This window comes from Malaclemys terrapin, chromosome 8 (assembly GCF_027887155.1).
Source record: "Malaclemys terrapin pileata isolate rMalTer1 chromosome 8, rMalTer1.hap1, whole genome shotgun sequence".
NCBI classification, from domain to species: domain Eukaryota; kingdom Metazoa; phylum Chordata; order Testudines; family Emydidae; genus Malaclemys; species Malaclemys terrapin.
In genome coordinates, this window is record NC_071512.1 from 51,498,797 (window position 1) to 51,521,130 (window position 22,334).

General features: G+C 49.5%; 1 protein-coding gene across 1 annotated transcript in view; it reads left to right on the top strand.

Annotated features, from left to right (window-relative positions):
• PAPPA2 (pappalysin 2) overlaps positions 1 to 22,334 on the top strand; it is a 170,396-nt gene that overhangs the window by 50,233 nt on the left and 97,829 nt on the right. Inside the window, exons 3-7 of the mRNA XM_054037937.1 lie at positions 846 to 991; positions 13,234 to 13,527; positions 15,835 to 16,027; positions 18,597 to 18,718; positions 21,514 to 22,006. Of these exons, the coding sequence (XP_053893912.1) occupies positions 846 to 991; positions 13,234 to 13,527; positions 15,835 to 16,027; positions 18,597 to 18,718; positions 21,514 to 22,006 (1,248 nt within the window). The remainder of the gene's footprint in view (positions 1 to 845; positions 992 to 13,233; positions 13,528 to 15,834; positions 16,028 to 18,596; positions 18,719 to 21,513; positions 22,007 to 22,334) is intronic.

A 22,334-nucleotide genomic window follows, 5' to 3' on the forward strand; every position in this document is an offset into this window, starting at 1 on the left:
GTTTCAGGGAGAGCTCGGCCCCTTGAGAAACCTGGGGGTGTCTCACTGAAACCAATACAGTTATAAGCACCTTTTTCTCCTTTTGGACGAACACCCTTTCTCTCCCTTGAGTTCCCCCTTCTCTCTTTCCTAGAGCAAGTCCCCTTCTCTTCCCCCACAGTGGGGGTGGTCTCTTCCTTTCCTCTCTCTCCCTGGAGTCACCCATTCATCTCTCCTCCCATTTCCTCTCCTCATTGTTCTCTCCTTCCCCCTTTTCTCTCTTCCTGGGGGTCCCCTGGATTCCTGCTGTCCCAGGACAGGTACACCGCTACCTCGATATAATGCCACCTGATATAACACGAATTCGGATATAATGTGGTAAAGCAGTGCTCTGGGGGGGCGGGGCTGCGCACTCCGATGGATCAAAGCAAGTTCAAATATAACGCGGTTTCACCTATAACACGGTAAGATTTTTTGGCTCCCGAGGACAGTGTTATATCGAGGTAGAGGTGTACCTTCTCTAAGAGCAGAATTCAGTCTTAACTAGGGAGAGACTATAAATAGCAAGAATTATTTATATTTGTTTGGTTGCATCTCTGCCCAAGCCCTTTAACTAACATGATACGACTCCGCATTAAGGTAACGAATTAACAGTCTGGTTGGACGTCTCCCTAAAACTGGCCAAGCCTTCCCAGACTGTCCCAGAATGCACTGGATCTCAAGGGATGGATTCTCTGGGGCTGCTTCTGCTCTGGTTGTTCCAAGGCCTCTCCCAGGGCCCTGTCCTACACCAGTTCAGCACAATCCTACTTCTTCCTGCTGCACTGAGATATCTGCTGACTGTCTCCCGTTCCCTGTCCCTGCAGGGCGTACATGAGCGTGAAGGAGCTGAAGGAGGCACTGCAGCTGAACAGCACACACTTCCTCAACGTCTACTTTGCCAGCTCGGTGCGGGAGGGGCTGGCCGGTGCCGCCACCTGGCCATGGGATAAAGAGGCCCTCAGCCACCTGGGTAAGCCAGTCCCCTTATGTGACTCCCATGTGTCAGCTTCTCCCTCTGTGGCTGGTGCACAGGGGGCAGCTGCCTGCTACAACTCTCATAGGGCATGGGCAGGCAGGTGGGGCCAGCGATCTAATCCAAAGCCCAGTGGAGTCAGTGGCAAGACTCCGATTGACTTGAGTGGGCTCTGGATCAGACCCTGTGGCCTTCAGCATATGCAGTAGAGGCCTGTGCTTTGGAGCTAGGAGTCCTGCATTCATCCCAACTAGGGGCTGTTATACTTGAGACGGCCAGCCCCTTGGGGTGGGGACGGAGCACAGGAAGAGTGCTTCCTTAGGACAGGTGCTCCTCTCCAGGGGAGCTGTGATTGGGGGTTCATCTGGAAATGAGCAAGGGAATCTTAATGTCAGGCCTGACTGTGGCCACACCAAGCGAGTCGGCGCAGATGTGCCAGAGAGGCTCAGAGTCAGAAGGTAAGTGATGTGGGTCCATCCAAATTTACTGCCTTGAGCCCCAAGAGAAGCTTTGGAGAGAGATTCAGAAAAGTTCCTTTTTCTCGTTTTGAGAGCAGAGGGGCTACAATTCTGGCCAGAGTGGGGGAGAGGGGGAGCAGGCAGGGCTGCCCTATGGGCTGTGCAGCTTCCAAGGGGGGTTCTTGTTCTCTCCCCTCCACAGCATGCTTCTGTCTAGCCCTACAGAGCCAGAACTCCCCCGCTGGGGTAGCACACAGAGAGAGGCAGCAGGGGCTGCAGTAGTAGCAACGCTGGGTTCACAGATTAGCTGTGTGTACAATTCACAGGCTTCCTTTTGTGATTTCAAGAGAACTAAAAAAGAGATGTGAACACTTCCAGAGCAGGCCATCAGCACCAGGCATTAGCACCGACGGCTCCTCCTGGCAAACATAGGTACATATGCCAGATCAAGTCACTTTTTTAGATCCTGATCCAACACCCAGCGAAGTTAATGGAAAGATTCCCACTGCCTTCAGTAGGCTTGGGAACAGGCCCCTAAATCAGCCCCAATAAAAAGGTGTGAGCAGGAGGTGCTCCCCCAATGGGGCACAGACAGCTGCTGTTCAAACGGAATTGATGTGGTTCATGTTTCCTTCTCTTGTGCATGTCTTTTTCTTTTTCTCTTTCTTCTCTTTCCCTCCTTTTTCCCCCTCCCTTCCCTCCCTCTCTCCGCTCTCAGACATTTCTGGCAGAGCCCTTTACTCTTTGCAGTCAAAACATCTTACTGAGCAACACTTAAGTAACTGGAAGTAATTGCTCCCGGCACCTGCATGCCAGACCTTGACCTTCTGCTTTCATAGCGTGGGATGTTCAAACCTTCAAATTCTAAACAGCCACTGGAGCGCTGTTTTAAAGTTATTTTTACCAGTTTCCTTTCTTCAGCGTGCTGAATGCTCACAGAGCCGTGGATTTTGGGGCTGGCTTCTCAGCTGCAGAGTGCTCCACTCGCTTGTTGAGGAAGGCAGATCTCTGTGGAATCCATTCCTTTGGCTATCAAGAATCATTTTCAAGGCTCAGCCACTTGTGACTGACACTTATTTTCCTACAACCAGCTTCTCAGTCATACTCCTTCTCTTCAACCCCCTCTGACTGTCCATGTGTATCCCCTATCCCCTCCCTTCATCACCAGGCCTTTCCCGGCTCCTTTCCAGTGCATACCCCTGATTCTGTGTTCCCTAAGAGGCGTGCAGAAGGCAGCGGGTTAGTCTGATGTCTCAAAGCCTTGCATTTACCTCTGGGATCATCCAGCCTGAAATCGTAAGCAGAGCTAGGCACCTGCTGCAACATTTGAGTCAAGCGCTTCAACTAAAGGGGGTGCGGTGGGGGTTAGCTTGGCATTAGAGCCAGAGCTGGGATGTTTGAATCTGGATCTGAACTTTGCCAAAACTCAAGCATGGATTGAAGGCTTTGGTTCAAGCCCGTCTCTTCTTTTGTGAAGGAGGGTGACAGCTTTGCATTCAATCAATAGGTGTTTCCACCACACAGACCTCACTTCACACATTGTAGCATGCATACCTGCCTCAGTTCTGAAGAGGCCAAAGAACAAGCAGACTTCAAAAAACAAAGCTTTTGACAAAGATCCAGATCCTCAAAGGAGCCTAATACCCATTGGTTTTAATGGGATTTAGGCACCTAAATACCTTGAGAATCTGGATCAAAGTCCCTCACATGAGGCTATTAAAGAAAATAAATAAACATGAAGTGATAGGCAAAGTATTGTAATGGATCAGAAGCTGGTTAAGAGATACCAGAGGGGTAGCCGTGTTAGTCTGATTCCATAAAAACAATGAGGAGTCCGGTGGCACCTTAAAGACTAACAGATTTATTTGGGCATAAGCTTTTGTGGGTTAAAAAAAACACTTCTCCATGCATCTGAAGAAGTGGGTTTTTTTACCCACAAAAGCTTATGCCCAAATAAATCTGTTAGCCTGAAGGTGCTACTGGACTCCTCGTTGGTTAAGAGATAGAGAACTGAGTAGGGATAAATGATCAACTTTTAACATGGCAGAAGAGTGATTGTGTGGGATGGCCGAAAGTTCTGGTGATATTTTATGTATTTACTAATATTCTAGAAAAAGGGTAAGCAATGCAGGGTCAAAATTTGCAGATGACACAAAATTATTTAACTTAGTCAAGAGTGGAGAAGACTGTGCATCTTCAGAGGGACGTAACCAAGACAGTTGAGTGGATAACATGACAGCAGATGCAATTCACTTCTGACAGGTGCATGGTAATGCACATTGGAAGGAATACACTGAACTACTAGACCTTTCACTCAAGAAGAAGCCCACAACAACTCAATAAAAACCCCTGCGCAATGCACAGCAGTGATCGAAACCACAAACAAAAAGTTGAGGTAAATATAAGTGATGAGATAGAGAACAATGCCAGTTTATCCTTCAGTGGGAAGCACTCACCTGGAATATTATTGTGTTTAGTTCTGATCAAACTGGGGGCGCTGGGTCCAATACCACCCTTCAGAGTCTGTCCACTTTGTCAGGCAGTCGCCACCTATTTCCCCTTGGAGGGAACCACTGACAGGAGGAGTACTACGCTCTGGTTACAGCTGTTACACCAGAACTAGCTAGACTACCATTGTCATCGCCGGATGAAATGGTGACTTTGACATACCCTTCCCCCCCAGATGACTTCAAGCAGTTCAAAGACCTTCTGCGCCATCTCAAGTGAACTTCAGTTCCCACTAGAGGAAATCCAGGACTCCCAACACGAGCTCTTGGACATCCTCCACACCTTGGGACCTATGAGAATAGCCCTCCCTGCCAATGAGGCCATACTGGAACTGTTTAGGACAGTGTAGCACCCCCCCGCCACCTGTACACCTACCCCCAAAGGGGCAGAGAGACACTGTTATGTGCCAGCTAAGGGCTCAGAATTTTTATGCTTCGGAAAGATCCACCTTCGTTGTCTTCAAGCATGACTACAGTTGGTATACTCACCAAGCCATCATTCTGGTCACGGTTCTGTTCACCTTCTGGTCACGGTTCCTGCCAAGGTACTATCTTCGTTCCTATGTTGGACAAATCCTTCCCACATATGCATGGTAGTCCACTTTATCCCCTCTTCTCCGGACAAAACTATAATTACGTCCCTAATAGACTGAGGAGCCCATATGGACAACCGTATGACACAAGGAAGTCCAGAATGCATATTGATGTCCTGGAACTTTGAGCGGTACAAAAGGCATGCAAATTCCTTCTTCCATTCATCCACTGTCACCATGTCCTGATAACATCAAACAACACTATGACCATATTCTACATCAATAAGCAATGGGGAGGAAAGTCTGCCTCCCTGTGCGCAGAAGCAGTCAACTTCTGCAACTGGTGCATCACTAAGCAGATCACCCTATCTGCAGCCTACCTTCTGGGGAAGCAGAATGTGCTTGCAGACTCCCTCCAGCAGATGTTTTGGGATCAACAATGAGTGAGAACTCCACGGCAGGGTGCTACATGACTTTTCACGCAATGGGAAATTCCAACCAGAGATCTGTTCACTTCTCAAACCAACAGCAAGTGTGACACGTATTGCTCCAGAGGAGTTCTAGGTTATCACTCCCAGGGCGATGCTCTCCTCCTCTCCTGGTCAGACCAGCTCAACTATGCTACCACTCTTGTCACAGGTGCTGCACAAGATCTGACAAGACAAGGCGATTGTCATCCTCATCACCCCATGCTGGCCCAAACAGTTTGGTTCTCCAGCCTCCTGCACACATGTTGTCTCATCTGCCGATTGCTATCCTGACCTTTCCAGAGCTCCTGACCCAGTGCAACAGCAAGAACAAACACCCCAATCCATGACTGCTTCACCTCAGGGCATGGTATTTGGATGGGCATCATCCCTAGAACGTCCATGTTCCTCAGTCATGCAGGATATCCTTTCTATTAGCAGAAAGGACTCTACTAGAAAATGTTACCTGGCTAAATGGAAATGCTTCTGCACTTGGACACAGCTAAGAGGCATTATGTTAGAAGCCGCAGACATTCCCTTCATTTTAGACTATAACCTGTCTTTAAAGACATCAGGTCTCTCCCTCAGCTCCCTGGAAGTCCACCTAGCAGTGATCAGTGCATTCCGTCCTCCTACTGAGGGCTACTCCAGTTTTGCACACCCTCTAACCAACCGAGTCTGGAAAGACCTCGTAAGAACCTTTCTACTTCTTCAAAAGATCCTGCCCCAGTGGGACCAGTTCTTGTTCTCTCAGCACTAACAAGTCTCCCCCTTTGAGCCTTTAGCTACTTGCTCCATGGCCCTTCTCTCCATGAAGGTCGCCTTCCTTGTAGCCATCGCTTCAGCAAAAAGCATTGGAGAACTTGGAACAAGGGTGGCAGACCCTCCATTCACTGTGTTCCACAAAAATAAAGTTTCCTTACATTTATACCCCAAAGTAGTTTAGGAGTTTCACAGTAATCAATCCATTCACTTACTTGTATTCTTCCCGAACCACACGCGTCTGTGGAACGTAGACTCCACTCCCTTGATGTGCGACGAGCTTTGACCTTTTCCCTACAGAGAACAAGACCAATCAGGAAGTCCCCAAGATGGTTTATCGCGATAGCAGAGAAAGTCAGTGAGCACGCTACCTCCTCCCAGAGAATTTCTAAATGGCTACCCAGCTGCGTTCTACTCGGCTATCAGCTCTCGAACCTCCCACTCCCTACAGGGGTAAAGACTCACTCCACTAGAGGGCAAGCAATGACCAGGTTGTCTCTTCACAATCTAAACCCTCTAGACATCTGTAAAGCAGTCACATGGAGTTCCATCCACACATTTTCAAAACATTACGCCCTGGTGCAGGACTCAACTGCTGATGCCTCCTTTGGAATGGCAGTGCTCCACTCAACCCTACTGTCCTCATCCTCGCACCCTCATCTTGCTTACGTACTGCTTGTCAGTCACCCACAGTGGAATACAGTAGGGACCATCACTCAAAGAAGAAGAGGAGGTCACTTACCTGTAAATTGAAGTTCTTCGAGAAGCATGGTCCCTCTCTGTATTCCACTACTCGCTCTCCTTTCCCTCTGCTTTGGATCTCCTCTTGATTCAGGGCAGAGAAGGAACTGAAGAGTTGGTTGGTCCGCCCCACCCTTTATCATCTCTGTCAAAAGGACAAGGTGAGCCAGGGCACATGCATGGACCAGCAGATGTTGCTTTCAAAATTCTTTGACTCCAGGTGCATAGCACGCATGGCTAATGCACAGTGGAATACAATAGGGACCACCCATCTCGAAGAACCTCCGGTTACAAATAAGTTACCTCCTTTTAGTCCAGGACATCACTACAGGGCATAGTAAACTTGTTTGAGTGCCTTAGCGTAGCATGTTTCCTATAAGTGAAAACTTAACTTTGAATTTCCTGGGTTTATAATGTTTGGTTTTGGGATAATTACAGCATCCCCGTAATTTCTTTTTCCTTTATTTTTTACTGTTAGTTACTTTCAACCTTACATCCATCCAGAAGGCAACAAATTTAAAACTAATGAAAATAAATACTTTTTATATTTACATAATTAACCATTGGAACTCACTGCCACAAGCTATGAAGGCTGAGAGCTCAGCACAGAATGATTCAAGAGGGGGTCAGAGGTTCTTGTGGCTAGTAAGGTTATCCACAATTATTCAGCGTGCCTGCCTCAGGATAGAAGCCAGTCGAGTAAGGCCCTAGGATTTGGAAAAAGTTTCCTTTTGAGCATGTTAGTGCAGTGACGATCCATTCTGGAGCCTTGACACCTGTCTCTAAATCAGGCCTGGGTGAGGAGGGAGTGTTACATTGGTGGCACTCCACTGGCTGAGAGTAGTAAAGTCCCTGGGCCTATAAGTTCTAGGGAGAGTAGAGAAGGAGCAGCTGGCTCCCTCCCTCCGCCTCCTGCTGTGGGTTTTGTCTGAGTCTTTGCTCTGGCTCCTCTCGCCCCTCACCCAATCTGAGAGCAGCCCCTCCCCTCCAAATGCAGAGCGCTTAGCTTCAGGGCCCAGGGAGTGGGCACAAGGAGAGTGGCAGGAGACTCCCCACCACCTGCCAGCAGCCTGCAGACCTTGTCTCCCTCGCATCTCCAGGCCCCGGCCCAGCCCACACCCCAGCACTACCTCCATCCCCTGGCCCAGTCCCCACCTCAGCTGCACCACCTTCTCCCTATCATCCTCAACCCCCAGCTCAGCTGTACCGCCCTCGCCCGGCATTCCCAGTCCCCACCCCACCAGCCCATCCCCCACTCCAGCTGTACCATCTTCCCTCAGCACCTCTAGTCCAACTCCCACCCTAGCTGTACCACCGCTCCCATCGTTCCTCACCCCACCAGCCCATCCTGCACCCCAGCTGTACCAGCCTCGCCCAGCACCCCCAGTCCCCACCCCATCAGCTCATCCCCCACCCCAGCTGTACCCCATCTTCCCTCAGCACCCCCAGTCCAACTCCTCCTGTCTGAACCACTCCCCATAACACCTCACCCCACCAGCCCATCCCCCACCCCAGCTGTCCCACCCTTGCCCAGCACCCCCAATCCCCACCCCACTAGCCCATCCACCACCCTAGCTGAACCACCCTCCCCGGCATCCCCAGCTGCCACCCCAGCATCCCTGGCTCAATGCCCCCCACAAACTGCCCGCCTACTGTTTGGATATGTGCCATACAAAATGGCCAAAACCCGCATCTCGTGACCCAAGTCTCACAATCCTTTGCACCTTTGATTGGGTGGGTTGCAGTTTGATTTTTTTTGACCATCGTGCAAGTCACAGACCAATGACGGTTGGAAACCAGAGCTCTACAGCATCTGTCACTGGTCACGGTGAGAGGCAGGACACTGGCCTTGGGCTGGAGACCTCTGTGGGAAGCCCAGGTGCTACAGAAGTGGTGTTGGTGACTCAGGTCTGTCTTCCCTTGGAGTCAGTACAGCAAAGCTCCAACATGGTGGTTGGAGGCACTGGCCTCCTGGAGGCGCAAATTGTTGGATGCAACGTAACAATGGAGTCCTGGAACACTGGGGACCTCCTTGTGATTTTCCCCAGGAGTCAGGATGTGAGTGAGCATCTGTGGCAAACCCCAACTCGATGGGTTATGCTCTTCCCTGAAATCCCCTCCGCAGTCTCCAAGCAGTGGAGGTTATTCTTCATGCCCTGCTCCCTTCCCAAAGGCAGGGCCATTTTGTTTCTCTGGGATTCTGGCTGGGAGAGGCTGGGGCCAGCCCCCCTTTTCCCCTCACACTGAGGGAGAGCTGGAGACAGCAGGCTCTCCTTTCCCTTTCTGCCTCCCAGGATGGGGAGGTGGATCCAGGGAGACAAAAGGAGGAAGAAAGGGGACTCCCAAGTGGGCAGACCTCGGTGAGTTCCCTGGCTCAGCACTGGTAACTGGCTGGCCTGATATCAGGGCACAGGGCCTTTGGGAGGTCACTAGTCCACCCAGATTAGCATATGGGCTACTGTCGATGCAAAGGCCTTTGTTACAGTTATTGACTGGACACCTCTAGCTTGCTGAGCAGTCTTGAGGCTCAGACCTTAGTGAGTTTGTCTCAGCACCCATAGCTAGCAGGTCTGGTCTCCCGGGACAGGCTGCCATAGGTCACTGGCTCAGCTTCTCCAGCTTGCTGGGGTAATTTTAAGGCACAGCATTGTGTGACATCTCTGGTTCCCCATCTCTAGCTTGCTGGGCTTATGTCAAGGCACAGGCCTGGGGGAAATGATTGGAACACCACCTCTATCTTGCTAGTCTGACGTGAAAGCACAGGCCTCTGGGACATCACTGGCATCTCTATCTTTTTGGGCTTCTGTGTGAGGCCCCTGGCTTGCTGGGATGATGCAAAGGCACAAGACTCTGGGAGATTAGGGTTAGCTCGCTCATCTGATGTCAAGGGCTCTTGTGAGCTCACTCGCTGAGCACCTCTAGCCCGCAGGCCTGATATGAGGATTTCATTTAAAGCCAATTGAAATCTGTGCCAACAGGATTGCATAAAATGGAGGTGAAGGAGGGGAGAAGGGAGAGACAGCAGTGAAAGGAGGGAGTGGGGGGAAGGCAAGGTGGGGGGAGTGGTTCTGCTGCAGTAGATTTCTATCCTTCCAGCAGCAGCAGATTTTGAACCACTTTCAGGGGCATTGCATTGGGAGACCCCACCCAGGTCCCAAACAGTCAGCATGCTGAAATTTATCTCACCAAGGGGAAGGAGAGAAGGTGGGGGGAGTTCTGGAAATAGTGCAGCATTCTCCCTCTATTTCAGCTCCATCCATCCATCCATCCATTAGCTTTAACAAAAATTGGCTTTCCTTTTGCTGGTGGTGGGGAGCTCAAGCCTGGGGTCTTGGCAAATGCTCTCTGCAGCAACTCTCTCTACTTATTAGAATAATTCTTTATTCCTCTCCCGGGGAAGGGGTTTCATATTTCAGCTCAAAGGTGGGAATATTAGATTACAGGGCCTCTGGTGCCCTGAGCGATCAGACCCGAATGGATCGGTTTGTCATTCCTTGTGGTTAGCGCCACGGGATCAGTGCAGGGCTTTCATATTGCATTCATTTCTTTCTGAGCATTGTTTTCTTTCTGCACGTGCGTCCCACCCTCACCCCTTCCAGCTCTCAGGCAGGGAGCCTCTCGCCTTGCTCAGACTGGGGTTTGGCTGGAGAGAGGCTTTTTTCTCTTGCACTTTTTTTTTTGGATTGAAATGCGAAGAAGCTTTGTGTTGGTTTGCTGGCATCTCCATCGACTGAGCACCCTCTCTTACCCACCCCCATCATGTGAAAGCAGGTCTCTTCTCTGGGCAGCTCCCGGGACATCTCTGGGACATAGAGAGTGGTGGAAGCTGCATGTCGAGTGCAATTGGATCAGAAAATGGGAGGAAGGGGTCAAATGGTGTAACTTGCTCCAAACTGGTGCAAAGCAAGGCTCCAATTCATTCCTGGGTCAGTGCAAAGTCCAGCGCAGCTATTGAGCTTTCAGGGTCATGTCTCTCTTTAGTCCACTTTTACAAGATACCTGCAGGGCCAACAAGAAAAACATCAGTCCAGTGCCCTCGCCGGCCCACTCCCAGCATGCCCTCTCTGCTGGAGGCTCCGGCAGGGGAAGAGAGGTGCAGAGACAGCGGGACATGAGGGGGTATTTTCTGCTCTGGGAGTATTCACCAGGGGGGCCATGCAGTCACTTTGTGGCCCCTTTTCACCAACACAAAGGAGCTGCAGGGTAACTGTGAATTCAGCTGCTGGCGTGTAAAACAAGTGTAATTTACACACCAGTGGGCTCACTGGGGGAACAGTAGGAAAAACAGCTGACAGGAGCAATGGAGCTGCAGAACCGTGCCAAGCCTGCAGAGTGCTTTGAATGTGTCAAGTGCTGCATGGGGGCTGTCACTTCGTTACTGATTATTGTTATTTTTTGAATTCTCTCTGGGGCCACAGCCTGCTCTTTATTGCACTTGTGTCAGTTCCGAGCCAGTCCAGCAAGTCATTCTGAATTCAGGCTGGCGGAGCAGAGAGAAAATTCCGACCCTCTAAACCAAATCCTGCACTTCTTAAGCCTCCCTCTTGCACCCTGTTGGGAGATCACTGGTGGATAGCTCAGTCAGTTGCCTGTACTGGTGCCCCTCACTCCCTCCTGTGACCTGCCTGGGGGCTCCTGAGGGCTATAATACTTTGGTCTGATTCTAGTTACTGGGGGTGGTGTGGGGCTGGCTGGCTGGAGTTGGTGGCCTGTGAGATACAGGCGGTCCGACTGGATGATCTAGTGGCCCTCTCTGGCTTTAAACTCTACGACTCTAAGGATTGCTTAGGGGATAAATAGGGTAGAATCTAGCCCTGTGCATCTGGTTCCAGCCATACCCTGGTATACATTGGGCATAGCTTCACTGAAGTAGTCAGAGTCTCCTGGGTGTAAATCCGGACACACTGAGGTCAGAGTCATGCCTTCCCTCAGAAGGAATGCCTGCACTTCCTCGGGCTGAGGCAAACACGAGCAGCACTGGTACTGCAGCTGTCAATCGGTGTTGCAATAGCACAGGCAGAACCAGGAGGTAGAGTAGCAGATTGGTCCATCGACAATAGAGTTCAAGCTTGCCCTGGGGTATGTCTGCCCTGTAATCATGGGGTAGAATTGGAGCACGTGTAGGCATATCCAAGCCAGCTTAAGTGTAGCTAGCTCGGGCACTGGAGTAGCGAGGCCACAGAGGCACGGGGTTCAGCATGGGCTAGCCCTGGGAATAATTACCGAGCATTCCTGGGAGGCTTGTACAGTCTGTGCTGATGGGCAGGCTGCTACCGCTTCTACCGCTATCAGTAGCTGAGCTAGCTAGAGTAAAGCTGTCTCCAGTCTGTCTACAGACTTTGCAGTCACACCCACCATGCAGTATGGACGGACACTCAGACAGCATTGCTGGCCCTAAGAATGTGTTTGGGTTTTGGCTTTTCCCTCTCTTTTTTTTCTTTACCCCCTTTTCCAGTAGCAAAATGAAAAAAGGGGAAACAAGGAAAAAGCAGGAAGGGGCAGAGGGAGGAAAAACTTCTTTAGTTTTGTACATTTTTTGGTTGAAAACCTGGAAAATGTCAGAAGAAACCAAAATTTTCTGCAAAAGTTTTCACTGGGGCCAGGGAGGCAGTTTTCCATTCCCAGTGGGAAATTCGGAGCCAGTGCTAGTACAGCCCTGGAACTGTAAGAGGAGAGAGGGCGCTGAGGGTCAGGGTTGCCATGCGTTGAAACAGGGCCTGGGGAATGCTCACATGCTTGTGCTATGCTTAGCTCTTACCAGTGCTATTGGCCCTGTGACTTTTGTAAGCATTAAACCCACATATAGTTTTTAAGAAAGAAGCAAACACCTTCATCAAAGCAGGAGATGGCATGAGGGGCTTGACTTTGGAGCCATTCCTATCTGGATGAGTGACTCGGATGTCTCCACGGGGGGCTCAGTAAGCAACGAGAAACCAGTTGGTGGGTCTCAGTTCTGTGTCTAGTCAGCAGATGTTTGTGTTGCCCCCAAAAGCCCCATCTAATTTCCACCTTTGTTGGCAGTCTCAGCAGAGAGACCAGGGATTGCCTGAGCGTGGAGCAACCGGGCCATCTCTCTAGGACCCCTTTTTGGGATAGAGCGGGGAAGCTTGGGCTTGTGTTGCTATGATCAGCAGGTTCCAGTGCAATCAGTCTCGCAATTTTCACCAGCTTGAAAACTCCACTGCCCAGAAAGGGTGGGACTTTCAAAAGCATGCAAGTGAGGTGGGAGCACAAATCCCATTGGCCGTTGTTGGGACTCATGCTCTTGAAAAGCCCACCCCAAATGAGTCATGGATTCAGGGCCAAATTCAATCCTGGTGTAAGCAGGCCCCGCTCCACCAGCTTCTTTGGATCTGCACCTGGGTTTGAATGTAGCCCTTAGTCTCTGGGGAGGAGTCAAGACTGTCATGGCATGAGCATCACACATCTCAGTTGGGTGCACCAGGTCAGAAATACATTTAGAGGTTATGCAAGGCTGTAAACGAGAATTTTATCTCAGAATAGACATTAAAGGAAATCGCAGCTGAAATGATCTGATGACCCAGGTGTTGGAAAAGGACCTGACCCAGGGAGGTGCTGATCAGCTCCTTCAAGGCGCTGAGTGCCGTCAACTTCCTGAAAGTCTGTCTTGCCTCTTGCATCAGACACCTTATTTGTGATCGCTAAGAAAACCGAGACATGAGTATTAACTGGACTAAACCATTAGAGGTCAGAGGTAGTTGCTTCCCCATGTATCTCTCTTAATTATACTGAATGTGCTTTCAATTCCAGGTGGCGTGGTCCTCAATCCAGCCTATTATGGCATGCCCGGCCATACCAACACCATGATCCATGAAGTAGGACATATCCTGGGACTCTACCATGTCTTTAAGGGAGTGAGCGAAAGGGAATCTTGTGATGATCCCTGCAGGGAGACTACACCTTCCATGGAGACCGGTGACCTCTGTGCCGACACAGCCCCTACCCCCAAAAGTAAACTCTGCCGAGATCCAGACCCTACCAATGACACCTGTGGCCACACCCACTTCTCCGGAACACCATTCAACAACTACATGAGCTACACAGGTAACGGGAGGGAATTGTTATTGTATCAGCTAGAAATTCAGCTTGTATTTCATTCCCATCTGTGTATGGATCCCATCTGTGTACTCCCTGGATAGTTCCTTCCTTTCAGGAATTTGGGCCCCCCAGGTATCCAGACCCACCTAGAACTTCAAGTGGCATAAAATAAGCACTGGGGCTATACCAATTTATACCAGCCCAGTATCTGGCCCTTGGTGTGTAGGCAATACCCTGCTCACCCCTTTGTTCTTGGCATCAGTGATTTTTCTCCCTCCTGGCTTGACTTTCTCTGGATGACCAAAGCAGTCTTGAGACCAACATGTGCAAATCTAGGTGCCTACGTTCAGGCATTTAAATCTATATTTAAGCACCTCATTAAATGTCTGATTTAGGCACTTACTCTGGGTTGAGATGCCTGGTTTTAAGTCACCTCTGCCCTGATTTCCAAACGTGCAGCGCACCGACAGCAATCATTGACTTCTACTGGAATTGGGAGTGCTTGGCAGTTCTGAAAATGAGGCTGCCCTCTGCCAACCCACCAGGCCAATTCTCCTCTCACCCCACTGCCCAACAGGAGCTATTCCATTGCAATCAGGGGTGTGAAACTGGGGTAAGCACCAGTGAGTTAGTCCATCAGCTCACCTCCTTTCTCTCTGAAGCTGGAGACCAGAACGCACAGTGGATCTTTCTTCCAGGATTTTCTACAGTGATGGAAGACTGCTTGGTTAGAGGGGCTCCCTTTAGTTGTGTGGTGGCCGAACAAATGGATACAGAGGGTAATAGCACTTCCTTTCTCCCACCCCTTGTCTGCCCTGCTTGTTTAGATTGTAAACTCTCCAGAGTAGGGACTGTCTCTCATTATGTGTCCATACAGCGCCTAACAGAGTAGGGCCTTGATCTGTAATTCAGCTGATAAATGATAATAAAGGACCAGATCCCTGGGAATTGGCACGACACCTTTGACTTCACCGGAACTCTGGCAGCTTATATCCACTGGGGAGCTGGCCCAGTAATAATCCTCTGGCACTCTGGGGGCAGAACAAATGGAACATCTCAGCATTTTGGTCAACGTTCCCTCTGTGAAGAAAACCAGGGTCCTAAGTCCAAAGCGATGCAAGGGTAAGGGGTGAGCCCCTGCAGACTGGTGCTTTGGCCTACACAACCACTGCATAGCGGTACGATTGAATTCATTATCCTGTGCAAGTGTTTTGTGGTGCCGCTGGTCTGAAAGGTGCCATACAAACATAACCAACATCTGTTCTTCTGCTGACAATCAATTAAATGGGCCAGACCCTAAAGACCTTACTGAGTTTTTCCTCAGGCCTAACTCCTCCAAATTCCAATTGACTTAAAGCTCTGAGGCAGAGGTGCTTTAGACACAGCAGTGGCTTTGATGAGCGAAGAGCTGTTTGCGATACCTGGCTGGCTAATATTAGGGTTGATAATAACATGTGCCGTTATGCATGCACTAAGCTCAGGGTAATCAGATCTCATGCTCCAGGGTATAAGATGGTCACCCGCTGGGCTCAAGAAAGAGTACGCTTCCCAAGCGCCGTCCACACCATTGCACAGTGGGTTGATTGGCTTCTGGGACTCCTTGCCTTCTCCGGCAGCAGCAGGTCATGGCAGGCGCTGGATGCAGAATCCTACATCAGATGATGTGCTATGGGCCCATGCTGTGGGCTGGCAGCTCAGCAGATGTAAACTGGCATAGCTCCATGGAAGCCAGTCCAATAGCGCTGGCTCTGGCTCTGTGCTCCTTCTATGCATGTGTTGGAGGAGCGCAATGGAACCTGTGGAAATGCCTGGTCTGCCCCATCATGGCAGCCATGCAGCGTCACTAGCAGCGATGCCCTCTCTGTCCTTAATGAGGTCTGATGAGAGCCACTGATTTTCATCTGTCCGTTCATTTTTTTAAAAAGAACCTTGTGGTGTGTGCCGAGTCCCCTGTCACGCCCCCACAGCTTCATCCCCATGTGGCTTAACAAGGGTATTTGGCCATCGGCATGCCTCAGGAAAGCAACCCTGTGCTGCGGAAAGGTCTACTCAGGAAAACAAACAGCTGCTGAAATAGTGCCATCTTGTGGCCGACTGGAGAAATAACATGAGAGGAGTCACATAGGACAAGCCATGGGGAATCTCTCTAGCCCAGGGCATTTGTGTTCTTCTCTGGTCTTCCAGGAGAGCCTTAAATGGCTATATTTAGTAATAAATACTGCTAATACTGCTAATGACCACTTATATAATGCCTTTCACACAAGGATCTCAAAACGTTTCACAAACAAGTCCCCTCCTTCCTTTCTCTCTCAGATGATGACTGCACGGACAGTTTTACCCCGAACCAAGTGGCTCGAATGCATTGCTATTTGGATCTGGTGTACCAGCGATGGAGCCAGAGCAGGAAGCCCACTCCGATCCCCATGCCCCCAGTGGTCACTGGGCAGGGCCAAGACTCCCTCACCATGCACTGGCTGCCTCCCATTAGCGGCGTTCTCTATGAAAGGTAAGAGACATTGTCGCTGAGAAGGTCCCATGCTTGGCTGAGCATGCCGGAAAACTGGCGTAAACTAAAACGTGCTGGGGACCAGTTTTGTAGTCCTACCACTGACCTTGGCCTGTAACTGGATCCCTAAACAACTGCCTGTGCTTGCTTCCATTGGGAATTGCTTGTCACGATTTATTTGTCCGTGGTTCCCTAGGAAAAGTCATTTGGCACTGAACCAGGGAATTTCAGAAGTTAGTGAAGGTGATGAAGATGAGTTGGCAAAACCCTCAAGCTCTTTGCCAACTGGCAAGCCCTGCCTGTTTTGTGTGTGTGTGTGTTTGAGTGGGTGGGGAGCGGGCAGCGATTTGTTCAGCTGCCTTGTAGAAATAGAGGAACGAGGCAACATCCCCAGCCCCCCAGTTATGTCCACCAGAATAACACGTCTGGTTACAAGTTTACTACTGTGATGGCAGTGTGTGCTGGGGTGTCAAGCGAGCGTCCTCTGAAAAGCATTCCACTTTTGGGGGGCTCAGGGAGAGTGCCAAAGGGTTGTGTGCCATCAGGAGACAATGCCAAATGCAACCTGAGAGCGCAATTACTGAATGAAAAATGAGCTTCACTTAGCACTTACTGGATAAACTACTGATTTATGAGGAGGGAATATGGTCTTGTGGTTAACACACAGGACCAGGAGCCAGAAGATCGGGATTTGGATCCCTGCTTTGTGACTTTTGGGCACGTCAGTAATATTTTCAGATGTCAGTATCTTAAGTTAGCCCCTTCAGTTCCGAGCTAAGCACCTAACTAAAAGGAGCCTGACTTTCAGGGGTGCTGAACAGCCACATTCATCTGGAATTGTGGGGGCTCATCATTCTGAAGATCAGGCCTCTTTTGTCTGAGTGCTTGACTATGGATTTAGGCACCTAACGTCAGGAACTCAAGTTTGCAGATATTGTCTACGCTAAATGAATATTTAATATTTAAATCCTCTGAGACTCTGAGCTGGGAAGCACTCAAGATGGGCAGCAGGTTATTACTCTGATGTAGAATTTGCGTCATATATATTTTAAAAAATCACGTGGGCCAGAGTCCTAATCATGAAGTCAGTGAAAAGCCAGTGTGGCCAAATTGATAGAACACTGGTCTGGGATTCAGGGGACCTGCCGTCTAGTCCTGGCTCTGCCACTGGCCTGCTGGGTGACCTTGATCAAGTCACTTCCCCTCTCTGTGCCTCAGTTTTCCTATCCGTAAAATGGGGGTAAGGTATTTATGTCCTGTGTAAAGAGCTTTGAGACCTATTGATGAAATGTGTCATATAAGAGCTAGGTATTTATTTATTTATTACTCCCTTTGACTTCAGTGAGCTTTGGAGAGGACTGTATGTAATCTGTCCATTTCTTTATTAATGCCCCGGGAAATGTTTGTATAGACCTGACACTGACAGTACTCTGACTCTGATTTACTAGTCCATCCGTGTTCACCAAAGCACTTAAGTGTGCGCTCATCTTTAGGCATGTGCTTCTTCGGTCCCATTGACTTTAATGGGACTTACGCACATCCTGAAAATTAAGCACGTTTAATTGTTTAGGTGAATAGGGCTTAAATATTGTCTTCATTTGGGGCCTTACAAAGGTTAGCGCCTTGTGAAAGCTGTGAGTTACAATGGTGGTGCAAAGCGGCTATGCCCATAAGCCATTTGGAAAAGAATAAGAATAATACTTTACACTTCTCTAACAGCTATCAGCTCAAAGCCCTTTGTAAAGGTGGCGAAGTCTTGCATCCCCCTGAAAGCATTTTACAAATCTGGCCTTTCAAATGCTTTTTAATTCAGAGAAAATCGATTTCTGAGGCTATCCTGGCCAATTACGGAATAATTGCTCATATGCAGTGCTGTTCCTGGCTCCCGAATGGCATATGTCACCCGATGAGGGCACAGACAGGTGTCTGAAGCATCAAATGGGCTTGCATCATTAAAAGAATGGCCCGAGAAGGAAAGCAGAGGCTTATGATTGAAAAATACTGCAGAGCGTTCAAGACTAAATGAATGGAATGTTTTGACATTGTCTTTGGAGCAGGAAATGCTCCCCCAGTCCCTCATTAGCTTAATGCTGGCACTTCAATTAAACATGATCATTTATTTGTATTATGGGGGCACCTAGAGGCCAAAGCTGAGTGCAGGGCTCCACTTGTGCCAGGCTCTGTACGTACGCATAATCTGAGGCGCACTCTGGCCCAGACTGCTTGCGGCCTAAATAGTCAAGTCAGACGCAGGAAGGGCTATTCTCCCCATTTTAGAGAGGGGAAACTGAGGCACAGAGAGTTTACTAACCTGTCTGAGATCACACGGGGAATCTGTAGACAAGCTGGGGATCAGCCCAGATCACCAGTATGGCATCTTAACCAGCAGGTTTCCCTTTCCCTCCCCAGCCTATGCCAGAGCTGGCTGTGAGAACAAGCAAGCCAAGCAGCTGGCTCTTGCGGGCTTCCCACATCATGCAGAGATGGGGATCAAGTGAGGAGAGTCCAAGTCTGATCAGAAACTGGGGGGGAAAGAGTCTTCCTCATTTTCTCTCTCTCTGTTCTGCAGGGACCCCAGCATCCTCTGCGGGGACTGCGCTGAAGATGGTACTTTCAGCCAATACGTGCATGAGGCTTCTTCCCCTCGAGTTTGTGACTCCTCCGGCTACTGGACCCCTGAGGAGGCAGTAGGTAAAGTGCCTTGTCCTCTCTCACTCACGGTGACTGCCGCTTCTCTTAGTGGAGATGAGATCATCTGAGGCCCAATTTTCCATATCGGTCTGATCTATCTAAATTTAAATATGCAAAATCCTCTTGGGAGAAGATTGCATAAGGTAAAGCTCAGCTCCCAGGGAGCGTACCGGAGATACCAGCGACTTCAGGGTGCAGGGAGCTCGTCAGTGTTACTAACAGCTTCCCAGGAGAGTGTTGGAGAGAGAAAAGAGGCACCTGGGAACCTGTTCAGTTGGACTTATGTCACCAAAAGAAAAGCCAGTTTATGGTGCACCCAGTTCTTAGGGTCTGATCCAAAGCTAAGAGGAGCCTTCTCGTGGACGTCCAGGGGCTTTGATCCAGCCCTAGAGAATGGCTTACTCTTCCCAAGGTGTTGGCAACAATCTCATTTCTTGGGTCATTTAGGTCCAGGCAGAACCCTGGAGAACACAGCATAAGGAACAGTCCTTCTTCCCCACCAACCGGATGGACAGGATGAACTGATAGGTGTATCCAGTTTCAAGTGTTTATGAGCCAGTTTAAAAAGCACCCTATGGCAAGTTATCTTGCCCCAGGCCTTGCCTTCCAGACAAGTTACAACATGAATCACACTGGCATGCATGTGCCCCTGGCATAGGAAAGAGCCAAGGTTTTCATGGTGTCACTGGAAACTTCACTTTGAGACTGGAGCGGGGTGGAAACATCTCTCTCAATCAAAGAAAGTGACAAAATGAGGGAAAAAAGAGGTTTGTGCCAATTTGGTTAAACAGCAGAACATTTGGAGCTGTCAGCTTCAGCATTTCCCATTTCCCAGGCTGTCAGATGGCCGTGTCATCCCTTACAGATCAGAACTGGCTTTTCCCCTTAGCAGACGCTAAACTTTTCTCCACACCAGTGTGCAGTTTTCACCAGCATGTGTCAGCTGGGGTGAGAGAGAGAGGCACTTCTGCACAACCTGGAGGATTTCATGGGGACACGAGTCCAGGCCTTGGATGGGCATTAAATAGGACAACCGTTTGTGGCCTTGGGGAAAATTGGGCATTTCCAGCAGAGTCCGTGAACTTGAAACTGGTTCTTACGCTTCTCTTTCCATGGCTCAGATCACATCCGTGTTGGTTTCCCTTGCTGACTGCATAGGGCTCAATCCTGAGCAAGCTTTGCTGCCGCTGATGGGGTGGAGGCAAAGGTGGCCTTCGGCCCTGTCCACTCCTGGGCTGAGATGGGCCCCGATGGACAGGACTTACACTAAGTGGAGTGGTCCCCTAGTGACTATTCTGCTGGCTTGGGATCACCAGTGTACCATGCCCTCTCCTGCCCTTGGCCCACCCCAGAATGCCCCTAACGCTTTACCCCACTCCCTGTGACAGAAGAACCTCTAGCTGCCCCTATAGAAATGCATCAAGTTCCTTTTGTGCTGCTTAGCCTGGGGGAATGATCTAGTCCCCAACCCCTTCAGCCTGGGGACGTTTGGAGATCAAATAAGAATTCAGAGGCAAACTTGGCAGCATGGGCCCATCTGTACTGATGACACTCAGAGCCAGCCAGGTGCGCTCCCCTGCTCCTCCTTGCTTGAACGCACTCACCTAACAAGGCCATGAGCCCTGCATTGGGATCTGCCTGAAAACTAGTTTCCTTAACTTCTCCTCTGTCAGTTTGTGCCTAAGAATGGGAGGGATGGTCAGAACAAACCCTAGCACTAATACAGGGTGAGAGGTGCCGGCAATGAACTCATGCTAATTTCTCTCCATCTCAGGTGTATAGTTAGTATGCCAGTGGCACTGAGACCAATCACAGAATCCTGCTTAGTTCAGTCCACGTCTGTGTGTGTCCAGGCATGTGTGAGTTTGTGTGTGTGTGTCTGTTTGTGCAGGTATACCTGTGTTTCTGACAAAATGCACGCATGTGTCTGCAGGTGTTCCTGTGGATACACAGGCATATAGAGTGTGTCTGTGCCTGAGTCATTGTACAGTTCTGTGCAAAGGGGGGATGTTTGCACTGACCTGTTTGATAAGATTGGGGGAGGGAGTCCTGTCTTGTGAGAATTTCTGAGATTTTGAACGTTTTTCCCCTCCCAGATCAGAACAAAAAGTCAAAATCTCGAACATTTTTCTGAACCGATAAACTGAAACATATTCTGGTTTGGGATGATTTCAAAACATTTAGATTTGGACTTTTTTTTCATTTTTGAAACATTTTTTAGTATAAATGAAGTTAAATTTTGAAACAAAAAAAAGCTGTTTTGAACTGAAAAACTGAAATGTTTTATTTAGCCAATGGAGAAGTGACCCATTTCGACAATGTCAAAACTCTTTTTCAACTTTTTATCGGTCACACAATTCATGGAGACTGGCCCTTCCCACAAAACCATTGGTTTTGGTTTCAACAAATCAGCCAAAAACATTTTGTTGAAAAATTCCTAGATACGCATGTTCAAGCCTGTGTATGTCTGTACGTGTCGGGTGGGTACGTATGTTTGTTTCTTCATGCTGTTAGGGATCTGAGGATTTATGCATGGAAACACTAGTGTGTTTGATATCTTTATGCTCTGAGACATTTGAGCACACACTGTATGTTGGTGCCTACATGTGGATGTGTGCATATGATGGCATCGTTGTATGCACATGTGCATATGTATCTGTGTTTATATGTGCATACATGGGGGGGTGTTCACCTCAATGTGTGTGCATGTATGTACAGACGATCATATATCTCTGTTTGCTACTGAAATGAACTGCCTTGGTCCTTATAGGGATCTATATTCTCCCCTTGTCTAGGCCCCCCGGATGTGGATCAACCCTGTGAGCCCAGCCTGCAGGCCTGGAGCCCAGAGCTCCACCTGTACCACATGAACATGACTGTTCCTTGCCCCCAGCCGCATGGTTGTATCCTGGAGCTGCGTTTCCTGCATCCCGTGTACCCGGAGTCTCTCGTGCTGTGGACCACCTACCTCTCCACAGACTCACCCAAGGCCTTGTCTGACATTGAAATCCTAACAGAGCATGGGGAGTCTGTCCACCTGGGCCCCCTGGACACTTTCTGTGACACCCCCCTCACAGTTAGGCTCAATGTCAACAGGAAGGTGTCTGGGGTAAAGGTCTACACCTTTGATGAGCGGATGGAGATAGATGCAGCTCTCTTAACCTCCATGCCCCAGAGCCCCCTCTGCTCCAGCTGTAAGCCTGTGCGCTACAGGATCCTGCGGGACCCCCCGTTTGCTAGCGGCTCGCCCATAAAGGGGTTGCACATGCACCGAAAGTTCACCGACACGTGAGTAGCAATATCGGCCCACCAAAGGCCGGGAGTGGTTGTGGTGCTGTTCTAGTTCTCCTTGCTTTTCTGGCTTCTGCATTTGGATTCATTGATGTTTTTAGAACTCAGCCTCTCTGTGGGGAGCAGTGCCATGAATGCCCAGCCTCAGAGTTTGCCCAAAACATCCCATTGCATATGACAGTTCCATGACACTAGCATGATACTCACCAGGAAGCTGTATCCCACTAGAGAGAACTCTTTAACTTTGACACATTTCCCCGTCCGTGGGACCAGGGTAATGATTGTTCAAGTCACATAGGGTAGGGGATAATTTCATGTAATGGTC